This window comes from Eublepharis macularius, chromosome 3 (assembly GCF_028583425.1).
Source record: "Eublepharis macularius isolate TG4126 chromosome 3, MPM_Emac_v1.0, whole genome shotgun sequence".
Taxonomy (NCBI): Eukaryota; Metazoa; Chordata; class Lepidosauria; order Squamata; family Eublepharidae; genus Eublepharis; species Eublepharis macularius.
In genome coordinates, this window is record NC_072792.1 from 182622190 (window position 1) to 182635394 (window position 13205).

Sequence of the window (13205 nt, forward strand, 5' to 3'; positions counted from 1 at the left end):
GTTCAAAACTGCAAAGGTGTGCTAAGATTATCCTCGTGCTAGTTCGTCCGAGCAAAGCGGGAGACGCAATAAATAGGAGCCTCTAAATAGCAATGCAAATACAGAGTGCTAGATGTGAAAATCCAACTAGCAGTAAATACTCTCAGCTTTGCTGGCAGGAGCGGTTACTACCTAGAGAGGAGTTTGGTACCCTGGCACAAAGGAAAAGCGGTAGCATCACCATGCAGAGACCTGGGACGGTCATGGGTTCCCCCCCACATCCCAGCACCTAAGGGGCATGGGGCTTTCGAGTCTGTTCCTTCGCAAGCAGCAAAATACATTTTGGCTTGTGGGCCACTCCCTGTACGAAGAGATGTAGAACTGAGGCCAAGAAAATTAAGAGCTCTCACAAGTCCAGAGGCTAATCTAGACTTGAGCTGAGGTTCGTCAGATGAAAGCTGATCACACCGGCTTTCACTGTCCAGAATTTCCAATGTGGTCATCAGATGCAAATCGGCTCTAGCCTTGTGGCATACTAATGGTTTCTCACTTACTGCTTGGGTAAATCTGAGAAGTGCTAAGGGAGAGTTCCTAGCTCTTTGCACGGCTTACGTGGAGAAACCCCGTCACCCCATTACAAACTGAGCCCTTTAACGATAGTTCCAGCATTACAGGACTGGACAACACCAGAAAGAAGAGCCATAGCTTTGCTTGCCTGAGAAAAACGGAAGGCAGGCTGTCTCGTGCCCCACATGACGGCCGATCTTGTCACTGTGTCTGTGCTGAAGAGTTTGCAGTTTAAATATATGTTACAAGAGCCATGGGGTCCAGCATCTCTGGGAACAAAGTCCTTTCCCTCTGGCACCATCAGAAGGACATGCAGCAGCAAACCCTCTTCTTCCGACGCACTCGTCTGGGTCAACAGGCTACGGGACACAGACGCCGGCGCCTGATTCGCACGCACACCAAGTTTTGTGGAAGCTGTGGGCAAAGGCTCTTGGGTCTTTGAGAGCCGAGGGCTTTTGGCAGGCGTGATGTCCCCAGGGGCGTCTTGCAACTTTACCCCAGGGCTTCTGACAGAGTAAACCGGGGCTTGTGATGACACGTTTGCTGCCCTTGCAGTGGCGCTGGAGAAGTCTTTGTTATCAGCAGCAAGCTCCAACGATACCTGTGCCAGAAAGTAAGAAATATCAGGCTGCCTGACTTCTCAGAAGGGTACAGGTCTTCTACAACAGTGGTCCTTAAACTGCATTCTGAGAAAACCTGGGAAGATGTTCTGGATTGAAGGGCGGTCTATAATTGTGCTAAATGGTCTCTACCAGAAGGGGTTGCAGGGACTACATGGGAAGCGACGCCTCTCCTCCTAATTCTGGGCTCTGAACACAGCCACTCCAGCAATCAAGCAGGTGGGACATGTTCCCTTTGGGAGGGAGGGGGAGAATGAAAGCTCTTCCTTGTCTAAAGGCTTGGCTTTCCAATCTCTGGTGTTCGTATCTGGGGTGTGCCCACATCCGAGTCATGAATTCCAGACCCAGCTTAAATAAAAGTTAAGTTGATTAGCTTAAGGAGAGTTTGCAAAAAGCATACAGCACTCTCGCACAGGCAACAAACATGAAAGTAAGAAAACCTTAACGTTGCTACATAATAAAACCTGCCTATCTAAAACTTGAGAGCTAGCTGCCTAGGCATCTCTGTTTGGCATCCTTTGTTGCTTATCTCACCCGTCTGTTCAAACGCAAGCCCTCTCCCCTGCCTAGCTGCTTCTTTACAGGCTGAGGTAATAAACAGCATGCCGCTTTCAGCTTCTCTCTGGCATGCTTGCATCGTGGTCGAGGCTTGACCAAAGAAAACTAACTGACTCCCTGGGTGAGCTGAGAAGCCATCTTTTTCAGGATTCGGTGAATCTACCCGGCAACTCAAGAGCCAATCAGAGCTGAGCTGTTAATTAGCATTTTTGCTATGTGAAAATCTACGCGTAAACATGGACCTTTGTGAGAACAGTCTCTCCAAGGTCTGGGGAGCTTAGAAACTGCTCCACAGGTGTTACTAATCAGCTCAACAACCATATATTTGAACTAGGCCAAAATCTGACAATACTTAGTTCTGAACCTAAGTCCAGCCATTTTCTTTCACAGTCTCAGGATCACAACTGCCTTACATGCCACTCCAGTCTTGTTCCACCTATGTGGGCTCCCAATTTGTTTCTGGGCACAGTTCAAGGTGCTGACCTTTAAAGCCCTGCATGGCTTGGGACCAGATACCTGAAGGACCACCTACTCACAATGCTACAATCGTCTTCTCAAGCCTCAATTCGGGTGCCCCACCTTCTGAGATTAGGCAGGTGCCAACCCAGGAGAAGGCCTTCTCGGTCAGGGCACCAAAACTCTGGAATTCTCTCCACAGGGAGACCCACCTGCCCCCTTCTGTTGCCGTCTTCTTCCAGCAGATGAAGACTTTTCGGTTTCATCTGGCATCCCCCTCCTTATTGCCCTATGTTCTAATTGTTATTTTAATGTTTGTGTATGTATGTTTTAGCTTGGTTATAAATGTTTAATGATGGGCTTTTGTTTGGCTTTGGGGCTTTTAAATCCATGTTTTAACAACAACAACAACATTTGATTTATATACCACCCAGCTGGCTTCAAGTAGAGGAGTGGGGAATCAAACCTGGCTCTCCAGATTAGAGTCCTGCCGCTTTTAAGTGACTGACCCACGGTCACCCAGCTGGCTTCAAGTGGAGAACTGGGGAATCAAACCCGGCACTCCAGATTAGAGTCCTGCTGCTTTTAAGTGACTGGCCCAAGGTCACTCAGCTGGCTTCAGGTGGAGGAGTGGGGAATCAAACCTGGCTCTCCAGATTAGAGTCCTGCCACTCTTAAGTGACTGGCCCAAGGTCACCCAGCTGGCTTCAGGTGGAGGAGTGGGGAATCAAACCTGGCTCTCCAGATTGGGGTCCTGCCGCTTTTAAGTGACTGACCCAAGGTCACTCAGCTGGCTTCAAGTGGAGGAGTGGGGAATCAAACCTGGCACTCTAGATTAGAGTCCTGCTGCTTTTAAGTGACTGGCCCAAGGTCACCCAGCTGGCTTCAAGTGGAGGAGAGGGGAATCAAACCTGGCTCTCCAGATTAGAGTCCTGCTGCTTTTAAGTGACTGACCCAAGGTCACCCAGCTGGCTTCAAGTGGAGGAGAGGGGAATCAAACCTGGCTCTCCAGATTAGAGTCCTGCTGCTTTTAAGTGACTGACCCAAGGTCACTCAGCTGGCTTCAGGTGGAGGAGTGGGGAATCAAACCTGGCTCTCCAGATTAGAGTCCTGCCACTCTTAAGTGACTGGCCCAAGGTCACCCAGCTGGCTTCAGGTGGAGGAGTGGGGAATCAAACCTGGCTCTCCAGATTGGGGTCCTGCCGCTTTTAAGTGACTGACCCAAGGTCACTCAGCTGGCTTCAAGTGGAGGAGAGGGGAATCAAACCTGGCTCTCCAGATTAGAGTCCTGCTGCTTTTAAGTGACTGACCCAAGGTCACCCAGCTGGCTTCAAGTGGAGGAGAGGGGAATCAAACCTGGCTCTCCAGATTAGAGTCCTGCTGCTTTTAAGTGACTGACCCAAGGTCACTCAGCTGGCTTCAGGTGGAGGAGTGGGGAATCAAACCTGGCTCTCTAGATTAGAGTCCTGCCGCTTTTAAGTGACTGACCCAAGGTCACTCAGCTGGCTTCAAGTGGAGGAGTGGGGAATCAAACCCGGCACTCCAGATTAGAGTCCTGCTGCTTTTGAGTGACTGGCCCAAGGTCACCCAGCTGGCTTCAAGTGGAGGAGAGGGGAATCAAACCCGGCTCTCCACGTTAGAGTCTCACACTCATAATCACTACACCAAACTGGCTACATGTATATTTTCAATCTGTTTAGCTGCCTTGGTGGCCCTGCTGAAGGCAGAAAGGCAGGGGATAAATTTTGCAAAAAAAAAAATAAACAACACAAGCAAGCAAGTTTTCTGAATGTTCCTCAATGACAAGGTAAGTAATGGCAAACAGGATTCCTGGAAAGGCACCTACTCATTGTTATGATCTCCTCCTACTGCGTACAGACAAACACACACCAAAACACACGTGAAGCTGCAGTATACGGAGCGGGAACGTTGGTCTAGCAAGCTCAGAACTGTCTACAGCCCGGCAGCAGCTCTCCAGGATCTGAAGCAGAGTTCATTCCCATCACCTCTGACCTGCTCCTTTTAACCGGCGATGCTGGGGATTGAACCTGCGACCGTCTGCGTGCCAAACAGATGCTCTACCACTGCAGTATGGGAGGAGGCACAGGGCACTCCTTGCATGGGCCAGCAACATACCTCGAACCGGCCCTACTCCTTGTGACTTCATGCTGACAACTTTAAAAAGGAAATGAGGCGATGGCCAAGCATTTCAGAAAGGGATTTTTTAAAAATTCAGAACAGAATAGAAACAGTTTATGTACCTTTAAAGGTCCCAGCTGAGCTGAACCACCTTCTTCTTCCACAGGTAACTCACGACTGACGGTTAGTTGCTCTGATTGAATTACACCTCGCAGAGGAAGAACAGCAGAGCCAATCAGCAACGGCTGAAAAACAAGGAAATGGGGGTGGGGGGCGGGAAGAGTGGCTGTGCATTTATGTTTTCATCATCTACAGCGTATTAAACAAGCAGCAGTGAAGCTTTGGACTGTGAATGGTTGAGCTGGGATGGAATGTTTACAAACATTCCAACTTCTCAGGAAATGACACTGACAAACTGTTCAGGGCATAGCTTCAGTCAGGGAAAGGATTAAAACCTGACACAGGCCCAGCTTTGTGGGGCAGGTCAGAGCCTGGGAATAGATCAGAGCAAGCTGGGAGGCTAAGATGACCGAACAAGAGTAGGTGATTTACCTAGGAAAGAGGAAGGGAGGGTAATGGAGGAAAAGGCCAGGAAGAAGAGGCCAGGAAGGAAGTGGTTAGCATGGGACATTTGGAGGGTTTGTGGCCACTGGGCTTCTAGCACCCTCCCTCTACCTGATATAGAGATATGTTGAGAAAGTCTAAATCTACATAAATAAGTACCTTTCTTTGTGCGCCTTTTTTCAAGTAGATATTGAATGCAAGGTCTGAGTTCCACCAATGGGTTATCATCATTCCACTGAAATGAACAGGAAACACATACCGCTGCTGGAATTTCACCACTGCAACAATAAGGAATGGGATGCAGGTTTATTTTACTTACTTCATTTTAAGGCTTCCTTCCATGAAGACACTCGAGATGAATTACAGGGGAAAAAAACAAGCAAACATCTAAGAGCCAAGCCACAAGTGATGCCTGACACAGGTTGGACACTTGTCAGCTTCCCTCAAGTTTTGATGGGAAACGTAGGCGTCCTGCTTTTACAGCCTGGCTCTCCATTACAGCTGCAAGACCAGGACGCCTACGTTTCCCATCAAAACTTGAGGGAAGCTGACAAGTGTCCCACCTGTGTCAGGCGTCACTTGTAGCTTGGCTCTTACTGTTACATTAGTCTAAGATGTGTTCCGGTGTGGTTAGTAAAAATAACGGGTATGACCAACAGCAGAAGTCAAGTAATTTTAAGGCTTATTCATTCAGTAGCAAAGACTTAAGCATGGGCTTAACTCTCATTCTCTCTGAAATCAATGTGCGTAACTTGTGCTGGATTATACCCATTTTTAAACGCTCCATGCTGAAGTTGCTATCTCAGCTCCTGGACAGGGTTCTTGTCAATTTAATCAGAACGCCAGGGCAGCAAGGGTGAGATGCCTTCGGAATTCATGTCTTAATTCGCAGCAGCCTAATGAGAACCATACACTCAACCAGACGCACCGGCTTAATAGCAGACTTCAAAATAGAAGAGACCTAAGACTGGAGGCAGCAATGCTGGATGCCGCTTAAAGCTGAAAAAAAAAAAAACAATTACAGGACATCCCCTTGTTACATGAGAATATAAGCTTAAGACCCAATGCTGAAATGTTAACCGTATCATAAGATAAGCAGCGTCGAAACACAGTGCGAAGGCTGGCCGGAGAGAATGGGAAAAGGACAGAAAACTTTCAGTCTACATTTCAAGCACAAGGCGGAAGAAAGGGGGCGTGGTTTCTGAAGGCCTGGAGGAGAAAGAGCAAAACGACGGCGTTGATCTTGAGAAAGGAGCCTTGCTCAAGTAAGTTGTGAATACGGGTGCTTGCTCTGATGTACAAGCCAACGGGCAAACAGATGCCTTTTAGTTCCTGAAGTAGCTATTTATCTTTGTTCAAGGTTTTTCATCAATAACAAGGCAAGAAGTAATTACAACAAGAGGGGGAAAAAAGAGGTGGGGGAGACTGAGAGCGTCATCCAAAGCCAAGTTAGACCCTCCTAAACCAAAGGACTTAGAAGGTTATAACTCTGCTTTGGTGTGCACTCCTCTGCTCACTTACTTGAGAGTAAGGGCTCCTGAATATAATGGAACTTGGGTCTAAGTAAACATGCACAGGGTTGGGCTGTAAGACATTCAGAAATAAGTCAAGTGGTACTTTTGAGGCAGCGTGAAGCTGACCCCGGGAAACACCCTGATAACTCCCATTCTACCTAAATGACAAAATTTCACAAATGTGGGGCCTGGAAGGTCCTGGTTCTATTGCCGATGCATGAACTGCACAGTAAGCTGGTACGGATTTCTAACGTTGTGTCCGTTGCAATCGCTTGGTTTGAATGCTAGGTCGGTATTTCAAGGAGACAGCTGGAGAGAGAGGGAATATCCCTTGCAGTCTGAGATAAAAATCAATTAAATATAGTTGCTTCCTCCTATCTTTACAAGTCCTATAATTAAGCATTAGGTATTCTTCAGAAAATATTTTGCATGAATATTTGTAAGAGAAAAACACATACAGTATGATATCCTTATACTGAAAAAAGGTGTGTGTGTATGTTTGTATAAAAAAAGGAGAAGGGCATTTCAAAATTCATACACCTCTCCTGCCCGTATCTCACCTTCATTTGAGATTTTACTTGAAGCTACCCGAATGATCTCTGTTGTTATGGCGACCTGCCCTATTCCATTCTTCGTAGCTTTCACTGGAAAGTGATACTCGACAAAGAACGTCCTAGGAGCAGAATACAGAAAGAAGACAGAGTAGCTTAGTGATTATCCCCAAGGTGTTGTGTTGGTGTAGTGGTTAAGAGTGGCAGGACTTTAACGTGGAGTGCCAGGTTTGATTCCCCACTCCTCCGCTTGAAGCCAGCTGGGTGACCTTGGGTCAGTCACTTAAAAGCGGCAGGACTCTAATCTGGAGAGCCAGGTTTGATTCCCCACTCCTCCGCTTGAAGCCAGCTGGGTGACTTTGGGTCAATCGCAGCTCTATCAGAGCTCTCTCAGCCCCACCCACCACACGGTGATTTGTCATGAGGATAATAATAACAAATTTTGTAAACCGTTCTGAGTGGGCATTGTCCTGCTGGTATATAAATTGAATGTTATTAAATTGAATGTTGTTATCCTGTGGATTTGTTCCCTTAACAGCAATACTTCCCTATGACATAAAGAACTTTCTGCTAACATCAGCAGGAAGTACTGCAATTAGGGAAGCTCATGTGTGAGATCCAGCCCCTTTTGTATACAGTTTATTAATGGTCAAAGCTGTGTATGCAAGGTGCAGTCAAGTCACAGCTGACATGGCGGCCCATAGCGTTTTCAAGGCAAGAGAGGAACAGAGGTGGTTTGCCATAGCCTGTCTGTGTAGCAACCTTGGATTTCTTTGGTGGTTTCCCATCCAACTACTAACCAGGGTTGAACCTGCTTAGCTTCCATGATCTGATAAGATTGGGATAGCCTGGACCATCTAGATCACGGCTAAAAGGCCTTTCTTTGCCATAGGAGGCAATTAGAGGGTGGGTGGGTGAAAGGGTCCATTCAAGGACTGCTTTCTCCAGCGACGTCTCACTGAAGTGTATTTACGATATTTTATAAGCTGCTTTTCAGCTTGCACGCCCAAAATGGTGTACAAAAAAACAACAACCAATGAAAAACTACCAAAAAACACCATGTAAAAGAACAAGATTTTAAGTCCCAAGTATTTGATGAAGGGAGTGACGACTCTCGACAGCTCATATCCTGAAAATTTTATTGGTCTTTATGGTGCTCCTGGGCTCAAATCTTGCTCTTTTACTGCAAACCGACATGGCTACCGAGATGGCCACCCACAACATAACAAGATCATCTTTACTGATCTAATTAATATTATTAAAGAGAAGCACAGCCTGCACAAGGATAGTTTATGTGGGTAGCTGTGTTGGTCTGTGGCAGAACCGCAGGATTTGAGTCCAGTGGCACCTAAGAGACCAACAAGCTTTTCAGAGCGTAATCTTTCGAGAGCTGAACTGAAGAAGGGAGCTCTGACCCTGGAAAGCTTACACTCTGAAAATCTTGTTGGATTCTAAGGTGCCGCGGGACTCAAATCCTGCTGTCCCAGCCTGCACAAGAGCATTCTGAGGCTGTGGGGCTACGGACAAAAAGGCCCCGCTCGTTGTAGAAGCTACTCTGCTTCCCATGCAAGATGGAACCCAAAGATCCCAGTCACTGGTTTCTAAAGTTGGAGCTGTTCACCTGGGAGGTCTGACAAAAACAAAAAAAAAGGGGGGGGGGTTCACTTCCACTTAAATAATACACCAAGGAAAAAGTAGTGAAGAGGCACAATTATGAAAATGCTCGTAATTTACATATATACACCAACTCCAATTACAAAATCTCAGTCACTACAAGATAAACACTCAGAGTCCCGGTAACAGTCAATCTTTCATCACAATGGGTAGGTGTCCAGTTCATAAAGGTACAAGCTGTGACGTGACGCGTTGTCCAAGGACAGCGCTCCAAGTAGGTAAGTGGCAAGGTAGGTGGATGGCAACGAGTACGAGCTGGCAATTTCTTCGCTCGTTTCAGACCAGAAATGTCTTTCTTCAGGCCACAATGTAACAGCAGGAAAATTAATTCAGTTCAATCACCATTCTTCATCGATTGCTCCATAGATAATCAAGTGACTGTTTCCGGGACTCTGAGTGTTTATCTTGTAGTGACTGAGATTTTGTAATTGGAGCTGGTGTACACCTGGGAGGTCTGTCAAGGATATGTTTTATTTTTATTTATTATTTCGATTTATAAACCGCCCATCCTCAGGGGCTCTGGGCGGGGAACAACAGTTAAAATCAATTAATAACAAGAAAACAATAATTCTAAAATCAACATACAATAAGCAATAATAGAATAAATTAACCAAGTACATTAAAGCGCAACGGTGGGGAGAACCCCCACCCCCACCCCAAATATAGCCATGAATATAGGGGAACATTAGCTGATCTGGACCAAAAGGATAATGGGGAATGATGTTTCTGCACGCCAGAAACACAGCTGACCTAGCCTCTCAGCTACAACATGTCAAAAAGGGAGTTTAAGAGACCCAGAACAGAATAGATTGGAGAGTGGCAAAAAAAAAGGAGTAAAAGTTACATGGGCTACACTAGAAGCTCGTCTAATCCGTATCAATAGATATCGTGTGCTGAGGCCCAGATGCGGAAGAATCTGATAATGGCAAGAAAATCTGACTTCACAAAAGCAAAGATATAGTTCAAAATTTGAACTATTTTGGTTGAGGGCCAAGAGATATTCATATATGCATGAGAAACTTATAATCACTATTCTTATATAGACTTTATTATGTTAAAAAGTAGCAAGCGTAAACTAAGTTTTTTTCCTATATTTTAAAAAGATATTCAAGTATAGGTAAATTTGTATGGCGTTTGAAATTATAAGATAATTAAGAATGTGTGCCCTTATCAAGTGGAACAACTAGCTACTGTTAGGAGATTGTTTAAAAACCCATAAATACGGGAAACTAAATTAATTGGGAGCTTCTTCTCAGAAGGGGCTCCTTACTTGCTTATTTTGGGGAATGATATTTTTATGAACTTAAGTAATTGCTCTCCCTTGATTATCCACGTAGAAGTAATGTATGGTAGAATTTTATTTTGAATTAACCAAGTATTAAAGATAGAAATTAGTTATATTGGAATAAAAGCATAAAATGGAAGCAAAGGTTCTCTAACAGAACAACTTGTGCACGATACTCATAACAAACCAAAAACGTTGTTGAGGTGTGCCACTTGACAGGAATTAAATGATCTGAATAAGGAATAAGGATGGCAACCCCCTACTGGGGGGCAAGAGATCCCCTGCCCCCGCCTTTTGCCCCCGGCCCAGTTCTCCTAGAGGTAGGTTGGGAGCCACCAGAGCACATGGCAAAATTGTCTGCGAGCTCCAGAGGCCCTGAGGACATACTTTGAGTTAAAAACGGGAAGCTGCAGGGTCTCAGCGGGGCCGAATCAGCCCCGCACATAGTAAAAATGCTACGTTTGGGGCCAATTTTGGCCCCGCTGAGATCCCATCATGTCATTGGACCATCTGGAGTGCACGTGCAAGGAAAGTGAATCACTCCCCTGCCTGCCTAGCAATCTCACCTGTTGCTTGCTGTTCAGTTAACAGTCACACATCTACAGATTATGCAGACAATTACCAGCACTGAGGCCAAGTCCTGGGCGAACGCGTACTTTCAATGCAATGAGATTTCTTACCTTTTTTGAGCCATTGTTGGCTTGGGTGGTTTTCCCACAGAGCTCTTTCTGCCTGGGGTGTTCTGAGTGCTGCCTTCCAGTGGGACCCTCAAGCTGTCAATCACCACTCTGGCTAAATGGATCCGACCCAGCATCGCCAACCTGTCGAGATTCAAGTTGACGGCACCCATTTCGTCTCCTGCGGGTTCTGTGGCTGTTTCGTGGAGAGGGAAAGGCCTTCCAGGAGAACTGCTAGGAGGAAGAACACAAACAAAGAAGGGTTAGAGAAGGTCGAGAAAGATGTGTTTTTCTCCCTTTCTCACAATACAAGAACTCGTGGGCACTCTATGAAATTATTGAGCAGTCGGGTTAGAACAGATAGAAGAAAATACTACTTTACACAAAGGGTGGTAAACACATGGAATTCGTTGCCACAGGAGGTGGTGGCAGCTACAAGCATTGCCAGCTTCAAGAGGGGACTGGACAAATATATGGAGCAGAGGTCCATCAGTGGCTATTAGCCACAGGAGATAGATGGTATTCTCTTTGTGGGGAGGTGGTGCTCTGTTGTCTTGGTGCTGGAAGGAAGGCAGTGGGAGGGCTTCTGGTGTCCTGGCCTCACTGACAGTCCTTTAGATGGCACTGGATTTCTAGCCACTGTGTGTGACAGAATGTTGGACTGGATGGGCCACTGGCCTGATCCAACATGGCTTTGCTTATGTTCTTATGTAAAGAGGGGGTAACGTATTCTTCCGTAAGGGCAGCCCCTCGGAAAGTAGAATACATTCTCGAAAAGGAGAAATGTCATGAAACCTCTCGCATACACGATTCTCCGGCTCACTTAGCAAGAATCCCTTGTTCCGGCTGCAGCTGAAGAACGTAGTGAAATAAATGCTTCTACAAATTGGTGATCAAACATAGCCTCCGAGACAGACAGCTCATTCTTGCAAGGGCCCTGAGTAAGCTGAGTGTGCACAATGCTCTAAAAATAAATAAAAATAGCATGCATCTGTTGCCTTGAACAGAATTTGGCATGCTAGGAATCTCCTGTTTCAATTAATTAAAAAGTCTTTCCCCAACTCCTCATGGTGCTGATGCCCGGAGTGTATTTCTATGCACTAGAGCTCAGCACCATGCCAGAAAGTGCCCTTTTTGCTCTTATATCGCTCTCTTATCACCACTCCTACTTAGAACAGACCACTGAAGCTCCAGAAGAACACTGACAGCAGACAATCTCAGCCACATTTTCCTGAGTGCTAGTGTGATGTAGTGGTTAGAGACGATCGGGGAGACTCCAGTTAGAATCCCCACTCTGCTATGGAAACTTGCCAGTTGAATATGGGCCAGGCACACGGTCTCAGCCTAACCTACCTCACTGGGTTGTTGTGAGGACAAAACGGAGGAGAATGATGTAAGCCACCCCATTGAGGAGAAAGGTGGGGTATAAATGAATTAAATAAACACGACATACAGCACTTGTGCGACAACATATGAAAAAGGTCTCCGCAGCAACTCGGAACAAGGCCGAGACAAAGAGGCAGTAAAGGCAGCAGGAGGCAGGTGAAAGAGGGGCAGAAGGGCCTCCTGGGGCGTCTCTTTGGGTTTCCAGACTGGAGGTGAACTGCTGGAAGGGTGAAAAATAAAACAGAGACTTATTCCTAGAGCCATTCTACTCACCGCATGGGAAAAAATCTGAAAAATGCACCTTTTGAATGAGGGAAAGGAGCCAAAGCTTGCAAGCGCCTAAAGAAAGTGAAGCCACCGTGATACAGCCGCACAGCCAAAAACACGTACCTGGCTTTTGCCTCCGCGGCCTTCCCTCTCTGCTCTGCAGAAGCAGACTCTGGCGTGATCTCTGATGTCTGGCGTTTTTGGCGTTGTTTGCAAGCGACGGGACCCTCCTCATCGCTGAGGAAGTCGCTTAAGCTGCTATCAGACTTCTGAGGAGGGCAATTGAGGAAGTTAAATGCCATCTGACATGCATCTGAGGAAGAGAGATCCAACTCACACAAAGGCTTTCCCCGGAATAAGTTTTGTTGGTATATAAGATGCCACCGGACTAGCTAAACAGTTCTGGGGAGATATTTTAGAAGCTATTAATGAAATTTTACAATTTTCAATAAAAAAGAACCCAGAACTGTTGCTGCTGAACTTGAATATGGAAGAAATCCCTATGCAATACAGAACATTACTATTTTATATGACAACAGCGGCAAGAATTTTATATGCACAGAAGTGGAAAACACAAGAAGTACCATCGATTGAAAATTGGATGCAAAAATTGCTGTACATGGCAGAAATGGACAAAATGACGAGAAGGTTGAGAGATGAGAATCCAGAAGAATTTTTTTAATGACTGGGGGAGACTAAAACAGTACTTAGAGAAAAAGTGGGACGTAAAGGGGAAATTATGGTTGTTAGACAATTGTTAATTTTGTAGAATGGAAGAGATATAGATCTTTACTAGAGAAGAAGAAAGATAAACTATAACTTATTATTAGACGGAGGTTAAGGTATGTTGAAATTATTAGATATTATCCAGTATAATATTAGGATATGTAATAAAAGAATAGAGATGTAGGTAATAGAATTTAACAGAGGGTTGGAAAACTGTTGGAAGTCCTAGATAAAGGGGGGGA

General features: G+C 45.7%; 1 protein-coding gene across 1 annotated transcript in view; it reads right to left on the reverse strand.

Annotated features, from left to right (window-relative positions):
• The window catches only part of C2CD3 (C2 domain containing 3 centriole elongation regulator), a 79148-nt gene that overhangs the window by 52252 nt on the left and 13691 nt on the right, over positions 1–13205 (reverse strand). Inside the window, exons 9-14 of the mRNA XM_054974963.1 lie at positions 12361–12506; positions 10588–10818; positions 6958–7070; positions 5043–5161; positions 4442–4564; positions 695–1147 (exon numbers count right to left, since the gene is read on the reverse strand). Of these exons, the coding sequence (XP_054830938.1) occupies positions 695–1147; positions 4442–4564; positions 5043–5161; positions 6958–7070; positions 10588–10818; positions 12361–12506 (1185 nt within the window). The remainder of the gene's footprint in view (positions 1–694; positions 1148–4441; positions 4565–5042; positions 5162–6957; positions 7071–10587; positions 10819–12360; positions 12507–13205) is intronic.